This window comes from Lasiodiplodia theobromae, assembly GCF_012971845.1.
Source record: "Lasiodiplodia theobromae strain AM2As chromosome Unknown scaffold_15, whole genome shotgun sequence".
In the NCBI taxonomy this organism is placed as follows: Eukaryota; Fungi; Ascomycota; class Dothideomycetes; order Botryosphaeriales; family Botryosphaeriaceae; genus Lasiodiplodia; species Lasiodiplodia theobromae.
Genome location: NW_023336355.1, coordinates 983,116 through 1,001,643, shown reverse-complemented (window position 1 = coordinate 1,001,643; position 18,528 = coordinate 983,116). Strand labels below are relative to the sequence as shown.

At 55.4% G+C, this 18,528-nt stretch overlaps 7 protein-coding genes across 7 annotated transcripts; 2 read left to right on the top strand and 5 right to left on the bottom strand.

The window, feature by feature from the left end:
* Positions 1–43: 43 nt before the first annotated feature.
* On the bottom strand, positions 44–1,297 carry LTHEOB_5650 (Aminoglycoside phosphotransferase; the record flags this gene model as incomplete). The annotated part of the gene is made up of 1 exon (XM_035514819.1): positions 44–1,297. One exon carries the CDS (start codon positions 1,295–1,297, stop codon positions 44–46), a length of 1,254 nt encoding a protein of 417 aa, XP_035373940.1.
* A 2,190-nt stretch (positions 1,298–3,487) lies between these two features.
* On the bottom strand, positions 3,488–6,160 carry LTHEOB_5649 (Striatin pro11; the record flags this gene model as incomplete). Its single annotated transcript, XM_035514817.1, has 4 exons — positions 3,488–3,762; positions 3,817–5,676; positions 5,727–6,002; positions 6,070–6,160. The coding sequence occupies 4 exons, from the start codon at positions 6,158–6,160 to the stop codon at positions 3,488–3,490; spliced, it is 2,502 nt and encodes an 833-aa protein (XP_035373939.1).
* Positions 6,161–8,141: 1,981 nt separating this feature from the next.
* On the bottom strand, positions 8,142–9,416 carry LTHEOB_5648 (Terpenoid synthase; the record flags this gene model as incomplete). Its single annotated transcript, XM_035514816.1, has 3 exons — positions 8,142–8,498; positions 8,556–9,171; positions 9,265–9,416. 3 exons carry the CDS (start codon positions 9,414–9,416, stop codon positions 8,142–8,144), a joined length of 1,125 nt encoding a protein of 374 aa, XP_035373938.1.
* A 3,231-nt stretch (positions 9,417–12,647) lies between these two features.
* Positions 12,648–13,068, top strand: LTHEOB_5647 (Mitochondrial import protein; the record flags this gene model as incomplete). Its single annotated transcript, XM_035514815.1, has 2 exons — positions 12,648–12,753; positions 12,899–13,068. The coding sequence occupies 2 exons, from the start codon at positions 12,648–12,650 to the stop codon at positions 13,066–13,068; spliced, it is 276 nt and encodes a 91-aa protein (XP_035373937.1).
* Positions 13,069–13,632: 564 nt separating this feature from the next.
* On the bottom strand, positions 13,633–14,362 carry LTHEOB_5646 (60s ribosomal protein l25; the record flags this gene model as incomplete). The annotated part of the gene is made up of 4 exons (XM_035514814.1): positions 13,633–13,720; positions 13,779–14,071; positions 14,144–14,196; positions 14,344–14,362. The coding sequence occupies 4 exons, from the start codon at positions 14,360–14,362 to the stop codon at positions 13,633–13,635; spliced, it is 453 nt and encodes a 150-aa protein (XP_035373936.1).
* A 238-nt stretch (positions 14,363–14,600) lies between these two features.
* On the top strand, positions 14,601–15,515 carry LTHEOB_5645 (Mitochondrial inner membrane translocase protein; the record flags this gene model as incomplete). The annotated part of the gene is made up of 1 exon (XM_035514813.1): positions 14,601–15,515. One exon carries the CDS (start codon positions 14,601–14,603, stop codon positions 15,513–15,515), a length of 915 nt encoding a protein of 304 aa, XP_035373935.1.
* A 586-nt stretch (positions 15,516–16,101) lies between these two features.
* Positions 16,102–18,232, bottom strand: LTHEOB_5644 (Amino acid transporter; the record flags this gene model as incomplete). Its single annotated transcript, XM_035514812.1, has 5 exons — positions 16,102–16,483; positions 16,532–16,796; positions 16,848–16,976; positions 17,032–18,029; positions 18,081–18,232. The coding sequence occupies 5 exons, from the start codon at positions 18,230–18,232 to the stop codon at positions 16,102–16,104; spliced, it is 1,926 nt and encodes a 641-aa protein (XP_035373934.1).
* Positions 18,233–18,528: the final 296 nt, after the last annotated feature.

Here is an 18,528-nt window from a genome sequence, read left to right as displayed (position 1 = left end):
CCCCCCCCTGTACGCCCTCCCGCTGCAACCTGCTCTTCCACCCTCAATACTCCCCAACTTCTCGCTCATCATCAGAGTCCGAATCATACAGACCCTTCCACATGAAGAAGTCGTTCCATTCTTCCTCGCTTTCGAATTCGGACTTGTCGTACATTTCCGGCAGCGGGGCGCGCAGCTCGCGGTGCACAGCGGCAGTGGTGCGCCAGCCGATCCAGCCGGCGTGCTCCCAATCGACGACGCCGACGATGCGGTCCTGTCCGTCGATGCGGTCGACGATGATGTTCGAGGTGCTCAGATCGTTGTGGGCGAAGCGGAAGTCCGAGTCGGGCGAGTCGAGGGAGTAGTGCTGCTCGTTGTTGTTGTCGTCGTCCTCATCGTCGAAGAAGACATTACCTCCTTTGCGGTTTCCGAAGCGTGGGCGGGACCCTGGGGCATTCGACGACACAGTGTCCTCCTCCTCATCGAAGCCGCTATCCTTGCGCTTTCCCCAACCAATCCCTGCGCGCGCGCCCACGAACGACTTCGGCTTCTGCACCACAGACGATGGCGGCGGCGGGAGCATCAGTTTCCTCTCCCTCGGCGTGAGCGCCCTGGCCCAAATCGCGCTGTAACTGTCCACGACGTACGACCGCTTCCCCTTCTCCCCGCGAACCCTCCAATCATCGTTGACCACGCACTCGGCCAGCGTCTTCGCGAACCTCCTCGCCTGCCGCCTCAACGCCCTCTTCGCCGCGCCGTCCAGGTACCCCCACGCCACCTCCAGACTCACGCCGGGCAGCCGCTCCTGCACCAGCACATCGCCGCCCAGCAGCTTCCCCGCGAAATAGACGCGCGGGACGCGCACACCGTCCGCCTTGCCCGCCTCGATGACGGTCTTGCGCACCAGCGCGATGGCCGCGACCTCGTTGGCGTCGACGAGGCTGTAGTCGCGGCGCTTGCGGCTGAGCGGCGCGAGGTGGTTCGTCTTGACGATGCAGCCGCCGACGGCGAAGATCCAGCGGCCGAGCGCGACGGCGGACGAGGCCGCATCAATGCTACTACCTTCTTCGGAGGAAGAAGAAGCGTCGACCGGCGACAGCATCAGCGTGTCCGCGTTGCACCGCGTCCGGAGCACGTCCTCCCAGTACCGGATGCTGGCCGGCGTCTGCGACATGACGTGCGCGGCGTCCGGCTGGAAGTCGGTCGGCGACGGCGCGTAGCGGCCGTAGTGCGGGAGGTCGCGGAAGGGGTCGTCGGCCGGGACGCGGGAGAGGTCGGTTTCGTAGGGGTTGATGGTGGTGGTGGTGGTGGGGATCATGGCGGGCAAGGGAGAGGGGGAGGGGATCATGGAAGGGGGCGTGGGAGGGAGGTCTTTGTTCTTGTTTGGGTAAAGAGGTGGTGGCGGGGCACCGTAACTGCTGTTTTGGCAGGGCGAAGGGGAGGGACCCGGCGTCGGGACTTCGACAAGTGGAAGGAGGTGGCCGTTGGGCGCGATGGCGGTCGGCGCAAGCTTTGAGATTGGCTGGGGTTGGGCGGCCATGGCTGCTAATAAAGTGACAATGTGACTTTGTTAAGGGCGGCAAAAGTTCGTGGCTGAGAATGCTACGTCAGTAGACTGGCTTGAGGTGGAAAGTAGGAATAGGTGGTAGTGGAGGGTGGAATGAGATTAACGGGAAAACATGGACAAAAGAGGCAGTGCCGAGTTACACAACGGCTGAAGGTACGGTCAGACAGCATGTGCAAAGTGAGAGGTTGACGTCTAGAAGCACACTTATCGTGATGTGTATATACGTGTGCATGCAGGCCCGTCCTTCCGAACGTCGGCCGAAGACCACGTACTTCCAATCATCGTCGATTCCCCTGTCTGCTGCCTCTTTGTGTGACTGGAACAAGAAACGTCGAACCACGGTAGAAACGAGCTAAGCAGAAAGGCCTTCTTTTTTTTCTTTTTTGTGTCCCAACTCCTGAAACGTGGAAGCCTCTGGAACAAAGGATTGACCACTCACGTTAATATGCTAGCCGAGTAGCTTGCAGTAATCCCGGAATGCAGGCAAGAAGTGAAGTCACAGGAGAATGGAATTATTGTGCCAGCAAAAAAAGCTGATGTGGGAAGGACACTGAAGAGAGGGGGCGTGGACAGAAAGTATACGAAGCCAAGCGGGCCATGCCATTGCTTCCAGTTCCAGCCCGCTCCATCCGGTGCTGAGCTGCGTCGCCGGCGCGCGTGGCGGCCCCTTGCAGCAGCTGCCCAACCCCGCAAGAAGGAATGGACGAGGGCCGTTCACTGCCGCCTCGCCTGACCACCGGCCAGTAGCGCAGCCAGCACGGGTCACGGCCTAAAGACCAAGCTGCTGCGGTAACCCAGGATCTGGAACCTTTTGTCTCCTCTAACCCGGTCAGACCCAACAGTACGGGAATAAGCTCAGACTTTCCCGGGAGGCTCGGCAGACCCGGTCGCAGAGCAGGGGAGCGAATGGTAATGGATGGGCCGACGCAGGGATCCCGAAGGCGAGTCAGCAGCGGCCATCATCGTGACTGGATGGGTGACACTTCTCTTGCCGCTAACGGCACCCCTGTCTTCCCCGGCCTGGGCTAGACCCATCTGGTGGCACCAAACTCTCGCCATCTGTACCATCCACACACATTTGTTGGTCCCCCGCTCCCCCGCTCCCGTCTCCGTAGCGCTAGCCAGTCTTCCCCGTCACTAAAGCCTTCAGCCTCACCTTCCTATCCTCAAGCCTCATAATCTGCCACCCAATGAGAAGGCACGCCTCGAAACCGTCTGCGCAGCAGCCCTAACAGCCGCTTTACCGCTCTTTTGCCCTGGGAGTCCCTGTTCGACATCCGGTATCGGATCTCTTGCACTTCAACTATTACGGTTGGAATGTCCTTTTTTGATTTACTTCTCTCTCAGAAATAAGAAGAATATCCGCCCTTTGTGCCTTTTTCCGATTATACTCAACATGCAGCAACGATGCGAATCCGTGCTCCCCAAATGACGAGGCCCCGAAGAAGTACAATCAAGACCACATTGCGCCCCAATGCCAATGCTTTCTGGAGATCCCGGGCCAAGCAAAGCCGGATGACTGCAGAGCGACCGGGCGGGAATAAGACACCCAGACGGAGATAAGAGCGAAAGTAAAAGCCGTAAGTTTCATACAAGAAGTTGAAGAAGAGGGAAGAGAAAATGATTATGTGGTATTCGTGCCCATCAAGTAGTAAAAAAAAAAACGAGGTGAGAGGAAGAGGGATTACTACACCGTCAACGCGTCTTGAGTCAGTAACGAAAACGAAAATCAACGCCCCTCTCCCTCCTCTCTTTTGAATACGTGGGGGTATGTAGACCCCGGAAATGCCCAATCAACATCCATCAACTATGTGGGCAAATGCCGTCCCTGTTTTCGTGGCGTGGTTCCCGACGCCGTGCACGTCCAGAAGCCAGCTTGCTGCATCGTCTCATCCGTCATCCATCATCCATCGTTGCGTTCCATCCTCATTTCTCTCCAGCCTACGCGTGAATGATGCTTCTGACAAACACCTTTACGACACCGTCACCGCCTGCAGAAACGACCAGGCGACCATCTTGACTCCATACGACGCTGCAAACTCCTTCTCCGCGCATTATGCGATGGCTCGAGATCTCCTGCGTGCAAATACGCTTCTCGAGCGACCAGAAACGGATCGACGCGTCGTGGCCCGCTGACACGGCTTCGCGGCCGTCAGGCGACAAGTGAAGTGCGGAAATCGCGGCAGGATGCGCAAGCATCGAGTATGTACATTGGCCTGGGTCCAAATTAGCAAAAAAAAAAAACATATTCGGGCCATCTCTCGACTTACCGCTGTTGGCATCGAAGAACCGAATGAACCTATCTTCGTGCCCGCTGATGACGACGCCTTCGACGCCGCCGGCTGTGCCTGTCGCACCGTGTAACCCTCCTTCATCCTCCCCGCTTCCACGGCCGGCCTCAGCGCTTGACGCGCCCTCAATCGATGGAACCGCAGCAACTGTGTTGACGCCCGTCTTGCTCGTGCCGTCATATGTCTCTCCACTGGCCATGCCGATAATCTCCTCGCCGGTGCGAGTGTCGAAAATAAGAATTGAGGCGTCGGTGTATGAGACCACGATAGTCTCACCCGTCTTGGACAGCGGAGTGATGCACGTCGGGGAAGGTACACCTGCACGCTCAATGGAGTGAACAAGAGTATAATGGAAAGGCGTGGAGGTGGCCACGCTAGGCTGGGGCGAGGACGGAAAGTTTGAACCAGAGGTAACGGAATGCCTGCGGCTACCGCCAACTCCACGCCTTGAGCCGGCTGAAGGTGACACGAGCTGAGGAGGTGCGCTAACGGCCCAGATCTTGATGGTACCATCGGCCGAGCCGGAAGCCAAGAGAACTCGCTCAGGGCCACCGAAATTGCTGGCGCTTCCACCAAACACCTGCCCGCAGTTCGACGGTAGGACGCAAACTGCCCAAACCGCGTCCGTGTGGCCGTCCAGTGTTGCCTTCGGATCGACACGTCCTCTTTCCCAGACCCTGACAGTCGAATCTTGGCCGCCGGAGAATATCCATCCATCGCCCGTGACTCTGCCACCGGTAGAGAAGCTTGCGTTGGATGCCGCAAGAGACGTCACAACACCCTCGTGTCCTCTGTGGGTGAAATAGCTTTGGATATCAATGTCGGTACCGAGGGGACCATGCTGCCCGGCGACATAGCTGGCTGGTATTATCCATCTCTTGATCGTGCCATCGTCGCCAGCAGTGCAGATCTCGGGCTCTGAAGGCGTGCCTCCTCCCGTGAAAATGACTGAGCGGACGACGTCAAGATGGCCGCGCAGAGCAAACCGGACTTTGAACTGCTGAGGATCGGTCTTGGCTCCCTGTGCGGAAGGGTCACCTGTCTCGTTTCCTTGACTCCTCCTCCGTGACATTGATTGTGCTCCCGAACTCTTTCTCCTGTGTGATTGCGGACCAGAGCGCGGGGGAGACTTGGCCGGAATGCTGTTGGCGCTGGGGAAAGCATCCGTGTCCGGTCTCCGTGGCGGCGGAACATCTGGCGGCGGCTCAGTTGGTGGGCCGGTTTCGTCGAAATTCCAGCCATCTGGATCTTCTGTCACAGTGCTCTGGACAGCGCCCTGCTCGGCCTCTCTCGCAGGGAGTGGACGACCATAGCTATCGTAGCTGTGCGTAACCTTTTCCACCTCCTCCTCAGCAATGTTCGAAAAGCCGGGTTCAATTTCGATGTGTGACTGGGTGGCTTCCACAGCAGACACGGGGATTTGGGGGAGAGGCTGGTTGCTCGGCGGCTCTCTTGTCATAAAAGGGGCTTGCTGGGGCAACTGCGAGGTGTGCGTGAGATTAGGTACATCAGCTAGAGACGGCACGGGTGGTGGCTGATGGTTGGGAACCGGTGCCTGCTGCGGCAGGCCCATAACCATGCTCTTCTGACGTTGTTGCTGCATGTATGCCTCCTCCATAGACTGATCGTGGTTCAGGAAACCAGACGAATTGGCCAACGAATGTAATTGAGCGTGTGTGGGCGGAGGATGAGCTGGCGGCTGCAAGAGGTAGGTAATCTCCTCGACACATTTTGTGAGGAACTGTCTCGACTTGTCGCGCTGGGCTTCACGCTCATGCTCGGGCGAATCGTGGGCTTCGGGGTCGACGTCGAGGAATGAGTTGTGGTGCTTGTTCGCGGCTGTCGTAGGATGTCAGTAGCTGCACAGATTGAAGGGGGTATTCACATACGCTTCCTCTTGAGGTCTGGGCTGGCGCGCTCTTTGCCCTTGTCCTGGTCGACAGGCTTCTCGCCGGCAGCGTGAGCCTTGTTCTTTTGGCGCTCGTTCCTCAATGCGTTTTCCAGCATCTTGACGTGTTTTTCCAGCTGCTCGTTGAGACGCTTGGCGCTGCGAACCTCGCCCTCCTGCTTCGCGATCTTTGCTTTCATCTCGGCGCGTTCGATGTCCCAGGCATTGCGGGCTCTCTCGTGGTTGTGCCATTCGAGCTGGAGGAAGCGCATCACGCCTGGGAGGAGCAGTGTCAGCTACGCACGGACGGGCTCGGGGGACGGGTGTTGGGAGCTTCGACGAACCCTGTAATGTGTACTCGGTGCCGACAGGACCCTGGTTGTCGCCCTGCTGGGCGGCGCCGTTACCCATGGCGGAGGGGCTCTGCCAGGCCATGACGCCCGGCGATGTCAGAAACGGCGGGCGGTGTTGAGTGGTGGCACGGGCATGCAGGTCGCGATCAAGGCGCGGAGGAGGTTGGCGGTTGAGCGGATAAAGTGCCGGAGCGTCGCGCTCGGTCTGAACGTGCACGCGGGCGGGGCAGGTGGAGCAGGGATTCAGTCTATTCCGTCGGGCATGCAGGCAGAGGCGACAGCAAGTTGTTGGGCGCTTGCCAAAGTGGAGAGTCTGGAGAGGTGTCGGCGGCCGCGAGAGAGGTGGCAGATCCGCGTCGCGCTTGTCGGGCGCAGCTCGGCCCGTCAGCTGCGTACAAGGACAGCTGCCGGTCCGGACAGAAACTCTACTGCAACAACACCTGCGCCCGTCGTGATGCGCGTGTTCCAGCGACTGACGGCCGCTCTCCTTGCACATCCACCGCATTGACCAGCCGAGGGCCAATGTCTGCATCCATCCGGAGGTGCACGCCAAGGCCGTACTCGTCGAGGACAGAAGCCCTTGTATCCTTCGAAACAGGCCAAAAGCAGCGACATGAGCCTGCCAAAACGCCAAGCCGCTAGGCATGTTGCCTTTATGCCTGCATCTCTCCGTGGTAGCATCATCGCCTTGCTTCTATCGCTGTTCTGGTCGGCACCATCTCCGTGAGCGCTGCCTTGTCGCATTGCGCCTAGCGTTTCCCGAAACCGTTCATCGCGCGACGCCTCAACCCGTCGTCAGTCTTACCATTATGTTCCTTCGGCAACTCGTCTCTGTGGGCATCGAATATGAGGCTTTCGCCTGATGCGATGGCGCTAAAGTAGTACCGCGGGAAGGCGCAGCGCACGGGGCGGTGAGCGAAGAACCGCCTCCGCCTTGAAAAGCCAGCTCATCGACCTCATGACCAGCGAGTGTTTTTTCAACAAAACCGGAAAAGAGCTCCGGCATAGAGGCGTGACCTTGAGGAGCTCAAGGAAATGCTGGCCTTGAACCTAGGCTTGGACGAAGACAAGTACCAAGTCACATCATGCGTCGGATAATCATTAATGGGGATGTACCATGTCCTACCACTCAGACGCATGGACGAGATCGCTATTAGCCAACTAACGCTCGATTGTTGACCCTGACTACTGGCCCCAACGGCCTCCATTGGGCTCGAGCTGAAGCACGTCATTAGTTGTCTTCGGACACCAACGCCAATCAACTTGCTACAATTGGTCCCAATACCAAGCTGGCGTCTTCACTCGCCCTTGAAACCCCATACCTCATAGCTAAGACCCTGCTTGCAACGGTGTAGTGGTCAGGGGGACCAGCTCGGCAGAATATTCGATGGATGTTTAAGAGACATCCTCGGTCTAATACCATACCATCACCACGAGTATAACGAGTGCATTACTGCTTCCCTCATTCGACTTCGAATAGAGGGACGTACTAGTGTAACAAATACTCTGGCTGGAGGTGGGCATCATTGGGTGAGTTGGTCCCCTGGACCCCCTTACTTTTCTGGGCACTCGATACATTCCACGGTTACACAGCATACCGCGGTCACAATTCCATGGATACATGTCGATATAGTACTGAGTCGGTCGAACCAGGCTGCTTTCATAAGTGGGACTTTCCAGGTCCAGACGAAAGGCCCCAAAGGAGGATGCTCGTCCCAGGACCCTTGGTCAATACTAGAGGATGGCACTTCTTTCCGAAGCTGAAATTGCCAACTAAGTATTGCGGGTTCGCCAATGCGTCATATTCCATGATCTTGGTATGTAAACGTGTTTGAATTGTATTTACATATGATCTACAAAAAGTCCTTCTAATCCCCAACGCTCCCAAATGCTACGTAAAGTTTCGTGGTATAATATGCGGCGTGAGCCATGCAACCCTCTCTTCCCAGAAGCCATCCATCTCTTAATGTCAAAATAGAACCGTTGTACGCCGACCAATGCTTATCATCAACCATAAAGGAGACAAAGGATAAAAAAGGAGACGACCGCCTTCAGAGGACTCATTAACACATCTCCTCCGGGCTGTCAGGGCGCCTCTCAGGCTCGCCCTTGATACAAAGCTCGGCGAGATCCATGAAGATGGTGCCATCCTCATTGATGTCGCGCTCGGTGATGCCGTATCGGCCAGTGCTAAGGCTCCAGGTACGGTTGCCAGTGCACATGCAGCGGCAGTTGTCGACGAAGCGGCGCAGGTCGTACGCATGCTGAGGATAACGCTGCAGCAGACGCTCGGCACACTCGTCCATCTCGGCGGAACGGTCGGCGACGTACTGGGCGACATGGTCGACAGCCTCCGGGAGGTCAGGGACCAGCTTGTTGGCGAGAAGGATAGGAATTAGGGACTCGACGGCGTTGATGGCCTGATAAACACCAACGTTAGTATCGACAAGGAAAGAGGAGGAGAGCAAGCAACTTACGACTTCCTTCTTGATGGAGTACAGGTCGTTCAGTCCGGACAGGTGGATGTTGGTGTTGCGCTCGATGGTCTTCATGTCCTCATCCTCCCAAATGGCCGCGGGCAAGGCCATGTCACCAAACCCGTACTCGATCAGCGAAGTACAGATGTTGACAGCGCTGGAACCCAGGCGGTACTTCCAGAACTGCTCAAGGGTGGGCAGGTCACGCGACAACAGTCGGCGGCGCTGCTCGTCCTCGGTGCCCCTCATGAAGCGATCCACCTCAGCGAAGAAACGCTGCCTCTGCTCCACTGTGTATGCCTCCCGCAGCGCGTCGCCGACAACCTCGAAGTTACGAATGATCTTGTTGGAGGGGGGTGTGGCGCTGCGCGGCGCCAGTCCGAGGGTCTCCTTGACGAACTGGATCGTCTCGAAGCGGTAGGTTTGTGCGCTCTCCAGGTCATCACCCATAGAACCCAGTGACGAGTCGATCTCGTCGTCCCATGTGAAGACCCAGGCGCAGAAGAGACATGCGATACGGCACCGCTCGTAGCTGGCGTATGGCCACTCGGTAGCACCAAAGAGGCCGAAGTCTGCGCGCTTGGAGATCTGGAGTGCTCTGCCCTCGCCGAGAGTCCTGTTGGAGTTTTGTTAGTCACGAATTACCGGCACACGACCACACCATGGTGAAGGTAAAGAATGAGAGAAGAAGGAGATGGTAAGTGCTTACTCTTCCAACCAAGCGTGGACGTCCTTACGGATCTGGTCCAGGTGCGGGCTGCACTCAACCGGCCAGTCCCTGAAACATCCCTTCAAGTCCGGGATGACAAAGGTGCTGCGACGCAGCTGCTGGAGAACTAGTTCTCTGGGGTCGAAAGTCATGGCTGCCATTGTTGTGATTGTTCAGTTGCTTGATAGTGAAGTAAGGAAGGAAGAAGTACCATGCCAGCAGGATGAAAGGTCTTATATCTTCTTCGTCTCACGTCTACTCAGCTGGCTTCAGGACGAGGCCACCCCTTCATCGTCCTCATGACACAGCCTCGAAGGATCAAAAAGCGAATAGAAAAGAGTTTTTGGAGTCATCGTCTTCTGGCCGAGCGAAAGCCGTCAGGCAGACATCATCACGGCGGAACTCTTAGCCGAAATCGAGGCTTGAAGCTGCGAAGATGCGCAGATGCGCAGCATGGGAGGCATGTGCCGATGTGAATCGATCGCCTCCAACAGTTCTGGACCAACCATTGTTGGCTGCCTGTGAAAACCAGCGATCTTGACTCGCGTATCCAGTCGATTTTAGCGTACTGTTTCTATTTCACGTTGCTGACTTGCAGACAGGCCAGCTCGGTAACCCGACTCGGTATCCCGTACGTCATCCCCAGGGTCGGCAGTGGGGGGATGGGGGCCAAGGGTACGCCAAATGCCGTGCAGAACATTGTCCAGGATTCGGCCTCGAGATCTGCCCGCGAGCCACGCGGTGGCGAAAGTGGAGTGCTCTATTCCGGGCGTGGGTAGGACGGCTCACGGCTAGGTCTGTGAGTGGTTGGATGTGGGTTTTCTAGAAGGATTGGACCAGTTCCGTGGCGCAGGGAACGGACGGACGTTGTGTTGCCTGGGCTTTCACGCATGTTGATCCCTGCACAGGCCGCTTCTTCAGCCCGCCAAGCCTCCCTCCCCCAGGGATTGGCCCCCATGCTCAGCCACATCTCTTGAGCCTCATAGAGGCCGCACACCGCGGGACCGTTTTACAGGCTTCCATACACTGCCGCACTCTGCTGAAGGATCAGGATGAGTCTACAGTCGCCCTGCTGCGGCCAGCCCTCCACGCATGACGAAGGAGCCGATTCTATGTGCACCCAGACCCTGAATAATCATCCAATCATTCACACGCTCTCAATCTGTACGAGCGCCACTTATTAGCTCTTACCTTGAAAAATCTCACTCAGGAAAATAAAAATGAGCCATCGCACGTTCGAATGGGAAATAAAGTTTTTGACAGGTTGCCCAATGCAGGTACATACTTTGAATTAAGCATACAATGAGTGTGTTGCACGACCTTTGCCTTGCATTCGGTATAATTTCAAGTTTGTAAACTCACTTAGGCGGTCTAGTGCTCCCTCTGTAGCACAAGATTTCGAATCCTGTGCGGTTGAGGCTGAGGGGGATCCTCGAGGGAACCGGATAAGACGGCTCCATGCCGCAGCTGTGTAACGCGGGTGTAGCATCTTTGTGTAACAACGGTCGCGAGATATTCTCGCAGTTCCAACATGGAATGCCTTAGATGTGGCGCCTTGTGATCATGACACACTGCACGCGCCCGGGAATAAGCGGGGTTTTAGCGATTCTTCAGCATCCTACGTTGGTGAGTCTTCATTTTTTCTATTTTGCAGATACGGTGGAATACGGTGGATGCGAATCCCTCCAACCTTCCCGCCGGATCTTTTCTTTGTTTTGCCCGTCTCAGCCCAGCCTGCAGAACGCCCACCAGACGACCAATCCTCCGCCGCCCGCTTTATCTGACAACGCACCGTAATAGATAGTCAGCCTCGTCCCTGCATCCGGCTTACTGCCCCACAATCCTCCTCCCCTTTAGGAATTTCCTGTTCTTTTTATGTGCACCTCGGTTTCCGAATCTGATTATTTCTCATTCCCCTTTGGATTAAACCCTCTTATTTATTTTCTCACCGCTCCGACAGTCGCAATGACCTTTTCCTCGACTACCGCCTCTCTGCCCTTGGCTCCTCTGTCATCCACCTGCAGCTCACAACTCCATGACCAACATGCCCGGCAACAAGAGCCCCGCCACGACCAGCACTGCCAGCACTTTCCCCTCGCCTAAGAAAGGCCCCTTCCCCCCGCCACTACTGTAGCGAATAAAAACATTTTTGAAACCACTCCCATGTTCATCCCCGCCATCGGATTCGCCGTCGCCGATAGGCGCTCTTTGATAAATCTCAATGCTCGAAGGAATTTCGTCGCGTCGGGAGAGGGCGACGATGTCTGTTGGAATGAGGATGGGAGAGGTGGGGATGAGTACGAGGGAATAGGTGGTTGCGCCGGATTGGGTAGAGATGGCGGAAGTGAAAGCAGTTGTCGTCCCTAGGGCGGAGGTGGAGAGGAGCATAATGAGTAGGCAAAGGAACAGAGTGCGCATTGTTTGAGAAGTTGGCGGTATGGAGAGAGATTCTCTTTCATGGGGAATCCAAAGTAGAAGGTAAAAAACCATTCACCCGTCTTCTTTTTTGAAAAGCAGTTCTAAAGTGGAAACGACCGATGCAAACGACACGCGAAGAGCGCATTGAAGCTTGTCTTACAAGAAGAGCCAAAGCCACCGTGAACGAACGACGGAGAGAGGGGAATTTACACTCATCTTCCATTACCAAAGCAAAGGGATGGACATATCACGGCCCATTTTCCTCGGTGGACGATTGCGGCTTATCGAGAAAACCATTGTAGCCAGCATCCCTCAATGTCGTCATGTCTTCGGGATCCAGATTGCTGTCCATCGCTCGCGAACCACCGATCACGTTAGCGCAGCAAGCGACGTTTGCAATCGGAAGGGCAGCAGAGCCGGTGTGACAGCTTGTTGATAGGGCTCGAAGGTACATGGGTACATGGCACATGACAGCAAGAAGGATTTGGAGGCTGCGCCTCGGATGAGGGAAAAGCGGCGTGCCCGAAGCCGACTTTGTCATCAGGCATCGGTGTCTGCCTGCAACACGGAGCAAGGACAAGCGAGGACTTGAGGAGGACAGGCGGTACAAAGGGCCGTCTCCCAGCCTATCGCTGCAACCGAACGATGAGTGGGCCAGCTAGTTATTAGCGACTTCTGCCGCGCAAAGAGGCGGGGTTGTTGAGAGGTAGGGTGGTTGGAGATGGGTCGGCGATAAGCAAGAGAGCCTGATCTACGCCGCAAAGCGACCAGTCCGAAGGCGGCCTAGCCCGGAGGAGGCCACAAGTAAAGCTTTCGCGCATTGTCATCATCAGCGTCATATTCGCAAAGTCGCAAGCCCAAAGCGCGAAACCAACCACCCAGGCAACCCTTCCAGTCCATTCGACTTCGTCCGATTCGCGCTCCCGTATTCGACATTCGAATTGTAGCAGTCTAGACCACGCACCATGGACTCCCTCGGCAACCTCGACCTTACCAAGCTCTCCGATCGCGACAAGCAGGAGCTGCAGCAATTCGTCGTCAACGAGTCGCAAAAGGCCAAGATCCAAGGATGTACGCATTCCATCCTCTCATCACCAATGCCACTCGATCTCTACGACTGCCCACCTACCTCCATCCTCAAACTACCTCTCTCCAGCCCAGCACGTCAAACCACCAGCGAGATGCTTCATGGCTGACTTTTCAATCACGAAAATAGCAATCCACAGCCTCACCGACGTCTGCTTCCGCAAGTGTGTCACCAGCAAGATCTCGTCGGGCAAGCTGGACAAATACGAAGAGCCGTGCATGTCGAACTGCGTCGACCGCTTCATTGACGCCAACCACGTCGTGCTCAAGCAGCTTGAGACGTTGCGCACCTCTAGCTAAACAAATAAAATGAAAAGATGGCCCTAAGAAGATCGAATACGGACTGAGTCGAGCAAGACAGGTCGTATGGTCGTAGTTGAGGATGCACGGGCTGAGGAGGATGAAGGCACATGCGACTAGGCATCAACGTTTGTTCGACCAGAGGAACTGGGGTAAAACCCCATCCGCAGCGGATGACTTCGGATGTACTAGTTGGAATATGGCTCGGACATGTGTTATCAGGCGCAGGCATTGTATCATAATCAAAGACAGGATCCTCTCTACTCTAGGCATTGGAGAGAGGTGTTCGTCATGGACGACAACGGAAAACAGGCATAGACAATCACATCACAACTCAGCTCAAGAAGAACGGAAACGTGCTTCATTGGCTCATCGAACGAAGCGGGTATCGAAGAATTGATGGTTTTTCCCTTCATGACAGTAGATTGGCTGTTCCGAGCGCTATCCACGTTTTGACCCAGATGACTTTTACTCCCGGCAGTGATATAAAGCCCGCAACAACAGCCGCAAAACTCCTGCCTCTCATCCCAGCTTTTTTGATCCTTTATTTCAAAGATTCGTCGCTTAGACGATCTGGAGCTTGGTGGCGGCAATGTCGAGAGCATCGACATCGGGAGTAAGGCGGGCGAAGGCCTTCTTCTTGCCGTCAGGGCTGCAGAAAAAAAATTGTTAGCTCGGAAATCGGCAATTTCAGGGGACGAAGAGCATACCGGATGAGGGTGTTGACCTTGATGGTCTCGATGTCGTAGAGGTTCTTGAGGGCCTCCTTGATCTGGCGCTTGTTCGCCTTGACGTCGACGATGAAGACGAGGGTGTTGTGCTCCTCAATCTTCTTCATGGCGCTCTCGGTGTTGAGCGGGTGGATGATGACCTTGGAGGCATCGAGGCGGGGCTGGCTCGGGATCGACTTGCGAGGGTACTTGGGGGCGCGCGAGAGCTGGAGGGTCTTCGGGCGGTGGAAGGTGGTGCTCTTGCGGACCTTGCGGACCTTGTGCGAGTTGACCTAATTTTGCGCGTGAGCAAAACAGGCCGTGAGCGATGTACGTGCTCACACGCCACTGGTAGGAGTCCTTACACCCTTGAGGGTAGCCTTAGCCGCGGCCGAGGCCTTAGCGGTGGGCTTGGAGGCTGTACACACAATGTTAGCTGGTGTTTCTTCGTTAAAAGATGTGCGCGCTCTGGAAAACTTCGCTGGAGTTGCGGATGGGCGCAATGCTGCAAATCCGATCCGCGGCCAGGCCAGTCGTTCGCGATTGAGGGTGTGCCGTCACATACTCTTAGCCTTGGGAGCCATTTCTACTGTTGTCGTCCGGGCTGTCGTGAAGTCGTCGTCGGATGCAGAAGAGAGAGAGGGCGCGAATTTCGACTTAACGTTGAGCGAAGGCCTCGCTTGACGCGCCAAACGAGGACTAGTGCAGTCGAGGCTCCGCCAAGACTTCGTGCGATCGGCCCGAGCGTCGCAACAAGCGTCGCCGACAATTATTCGGACGTCTTTCTTCCGTCCTTCACTCCCACGATGATATGAAGTCTCGATGGTCGCGGCGAAGCGCAAGGCCAAGAAGCCGGGCCTCCTCTCCCATGGCCGCAGCCCGCACATAAACACCCAGAAGACCGCCGCAAACATCTCCGCGAAAGCGACTGCGACCATCATCCGTACCCACCACCAGCTGCAGAAAGCGCACGCCCAAGCCGTCAAAGCAGGCGACCATGCCAAGGCTGCAGAGATTCAGAAGAAGATCGACGAGCAGGGAGGGCTGAAGACATACCAGGCGGCCAGCATCACGGGCCAGAGCTCCGAGCGCGGCGGAGACAGCAGCCGTGTTCTTGTCGACTGGTTGCAGGAGCTAGGCCTGCCGTCTGCGTATCGCGAAACCGAGCGAGGTGATGTGGAGGGAAGGAAATGCAAACTCCTCGAGGTGGGTGCACTCTCGACAGAGAACGCCTGTTCCAAGCGCCGCTATCTCGCCGTTGAGCGCATCGACCTGCACTCGCAGGCCCCTGGCATCCTTCAGCAGGATTTCATGGAGAGACCACTCGCGGCATCGGACAAGGAGCGCTTCGACATCATATCTTTGTCACTAGTCCTCAACTACGTCCCGGACGCAGAGGGGCGCGGTGAAATGCTCAAACGGACACGCACGTTTTTGCGCAGAACCAGGGACCTAGATCACGATGGAGCTGCTCTTGCTGCTGATCTCCCGACACCCTGTTTATTCCTGGTTCTGCCCGCACCCTGCGTCACAAATTCCCGTTATCTCGATCGACAACGCCTCGAGCAAATCATGAACAGCCTCGGCTACGTCATGCTTCGGGAGAAGATAACGGCTAAATTGATTTACCAACTTTGGAAGCTTGCAGAAAAGAAGTTGGGGAAGGATCAGAAGTTTCCAAAGGTCGAGGTGAATCCAGGCGTGAAAAGGAACAACTTTTGTGTCATAGTGAAATGAATTTGCAGTTGCGTACCAAGAAACGAGCGGAAAAAGCATTAATCGATGTGACTTAAGGAATATAAGAGCATTTCTGTCCAAATGCAACTGCACTTAATCGCCGCAGACTTTGCCCTTCCATGCCCCAAGAGACACCACACCCCTACATAGGCAGTTGAAACAAGCAATCAGATACAAACGAACGTTTGAAATTGTACAAAAATGTACAAATATAAGCTTCAACTACCCACGTAAGTAAGGCGCGACATTTCTAACGCGACAACTGAGAAGGGTCAAAAATTTTTACAATCCCCTGGAGCGTATCACAGACGAAAAGAAATATGCAAATCGCCAGTTTTCCTCGAACGCCAAATAAAGACGTGGTATCTAGAGGGTTTTCTTTTTTGTTGCAAATATGGAAGAGAAAGCAAGTTGGTGGGGCATATTTTAGAACAACCAAAACAGCATTCGTATGTAAAACTTTGAACAGGACAAATCCAACTGTACAATTTCCGTAGGCGCCATTAAATTTCCTCCGAAAGGCAAGAAATGGTGGTCATTCTATGAACAGCAAAGCTTTTAGGGCAATCGTGACTGGTATCTATCATCACGATGCGACGATCACATCCTTAGGCAAACAGGCGAATATCGTACTGATAATGGCCATGATGGCGCTGAGGACTAGAAGTGCCCAGTTGCCCCAGTATTCCCATCGTCCGATCCTGTCGCCGAACAGTTTGAGATGAAAAGCAAGCGGCAGGATAAGACAGACGGAAAAGCAGGCAACGGAACCCAGGAGAGTCATGATTCGGTCGAATTCCGGGAAGACGATGGCGATGATGACGAAGACCGCGGTCGTAAACAGGCGAATGGTAATTTTGAGAATGCCCCTGGTGAGACCGGATGACCCGTGGAGACTCGACGTAGCCGCAAGAGTTCGTGGGTCGAGACCGAACAACAGCTCAATAGTGCTGACAATAGGGCGGGCACTGGAAACGTTAGTAAAGGAGCCCCCACGTTCTTAGCGATATACTCACTTTAACGGGACCTTGGTCAAGGGAATGATGGCAATGAAGACGATGATGAGAATAGACAGTGTGCGCGGGTATCCATCCGTGAGCAGAATGTTGGACGTAATCTCATCACGGACGCCATCTCCAAACATGAGGAGACCGATAACAGCCATACTCAAATCCAGGAGAAAAGTGAAAGAGTAGGTGATTTTAACACCCTTGCGGTATTTGTATGGATGGCGCATATCTCTGTAAATGTTAGGAAAGACGCTGTGGCCTCCCCAAGGTGCTGATTTCAAATTAGCATCGAAGACCGTTGCAGTCTTTTGGGAACGCTTACACATTAGAAGACCAAAACCAAGCGGAACGGTAGCCCAATGTTCGGGGAACAGGTATGTCGTGGCTGGCTCTTGAAGGGATCCGGGCTGGTGGGGTTTGATCGCTCCGTCAATGAAGACTATAGAAACGACTAAATACTAGTTAGCATTTCTGTCATAGTTTTTCGGGAAAAATCTGATACTCACTTCCAAGACAGCAAAGAATTCCGAGGACACTCGTAAAACTGAGAAAACGGAGGGGGAGAAAGTTCAGGGGTACCAAAATGATTCCGCAAGCAATTTTCCAGCCTAGATCGCTGAGGACGGGAGCCAGAGCAGCCAGACTATCTGCAAACAGGACAACCAGAGCAACGCAAGCTGCCAGCAGCTCAAGAGTGAACAGTATGCTAACAAGAACACGTGCGCGGTGGCCAAACGAGACGTATGCAAGATCAGCAAAAGTTATGAGTGAGTTATCAATGTCAAGACATTTTGCCAGGAGTTTGGCAGTGTACTGGGTTGTGATGGCCGAGAAAACGAAGAACGTCAGGCCAATAACCCACCCGGTGTACTTCATGGCCAAGGGCAAGCTCAGCAAACCGATTCCGATGAGCACGTTGACCGAATTGAAGACCGTCTGAGGGAGCGTAGACTGGCCAACAACGACGTTGATGAGATGGCCATCCTCTTCAACTTGCTTCACGAGTAAAGGCTCGCGGTCCTGGTCTGGCTGGGTTGTGCCTTTCAGCTGTTGTTCACTGAACAATCTCGCTGCCTGACGGATCGCAGCATCATTAGTGCCCCGGAAGCTGCCATAGCGCGTGCCATAGCTGCTGCCAAACGGCGATGATAAGGAAGGCTCAATGGAAAAAAGGCTTTGGTCGCGGAAAGAACCCCTTCTCGACGGGTCGTCGATCGGGGGAGCGTCGAGATCCTCGTCAGTGGCGACGGCATTATCAGATGATCTGCGGCCTCCGTCTGCAAAGGCTTCGTGCAGGAGCGATCGCCGCTCGCCGGGAGTGGATTCGATATCGCCGTTCCTCTCGTCAGCAGCACCCTCGCCCTCTGAGAAGCGAAACGCGCGCCCTTCTATGGGCTGGACCTCGTAGAATCCGGCGGCGCGCTGCCAAGAGCGGGCGAAATTATCGATACTGTTCACACCGCCGGCATGGCGGATCGAGTTGAAGCGCATCGACATGGATGATCTTATTGGCTAGTCAGCAGGCGCCGTTCAGCATATTGCAGACAACAAGTACCTTCTCTCGCGCAGCTGGTGGGCGAAGCCGCTGCTCTCGGCGCGCGGCGGTCTCTCATCGTCGTCGTTCCACTGAATGCTGGTGTTGGAGTTGAACGATGCGCGGCCATCGTACTCGTCCCATGTGGTGGGCTGCTTGCGCGGAACATTCATGGCGGAGTCTCTCTCCACACTTCACACGGGCGACTGCGGGAACGATTGAGAAAAAGTTTTGAAGGAACTCAGAGGGCACGCGACCTGGGGCTGCGGCTTGGTTTAAAACAGGGCACTCGAGGGTCGCGACGGGCCTTGGGCCACGGCTAGACTCGGGCGCCGGTAGCGCTTTATCTGCGAGCAACTAGGGTTCGACTGACAAGGTCAAATCCGATATGGTAATTGCGGCACACGAGATGCACGGCTGGTGGAGCAGGGCGGTGCAATCGACGCGCCCGTGGCTGGTAGAAAGGCAC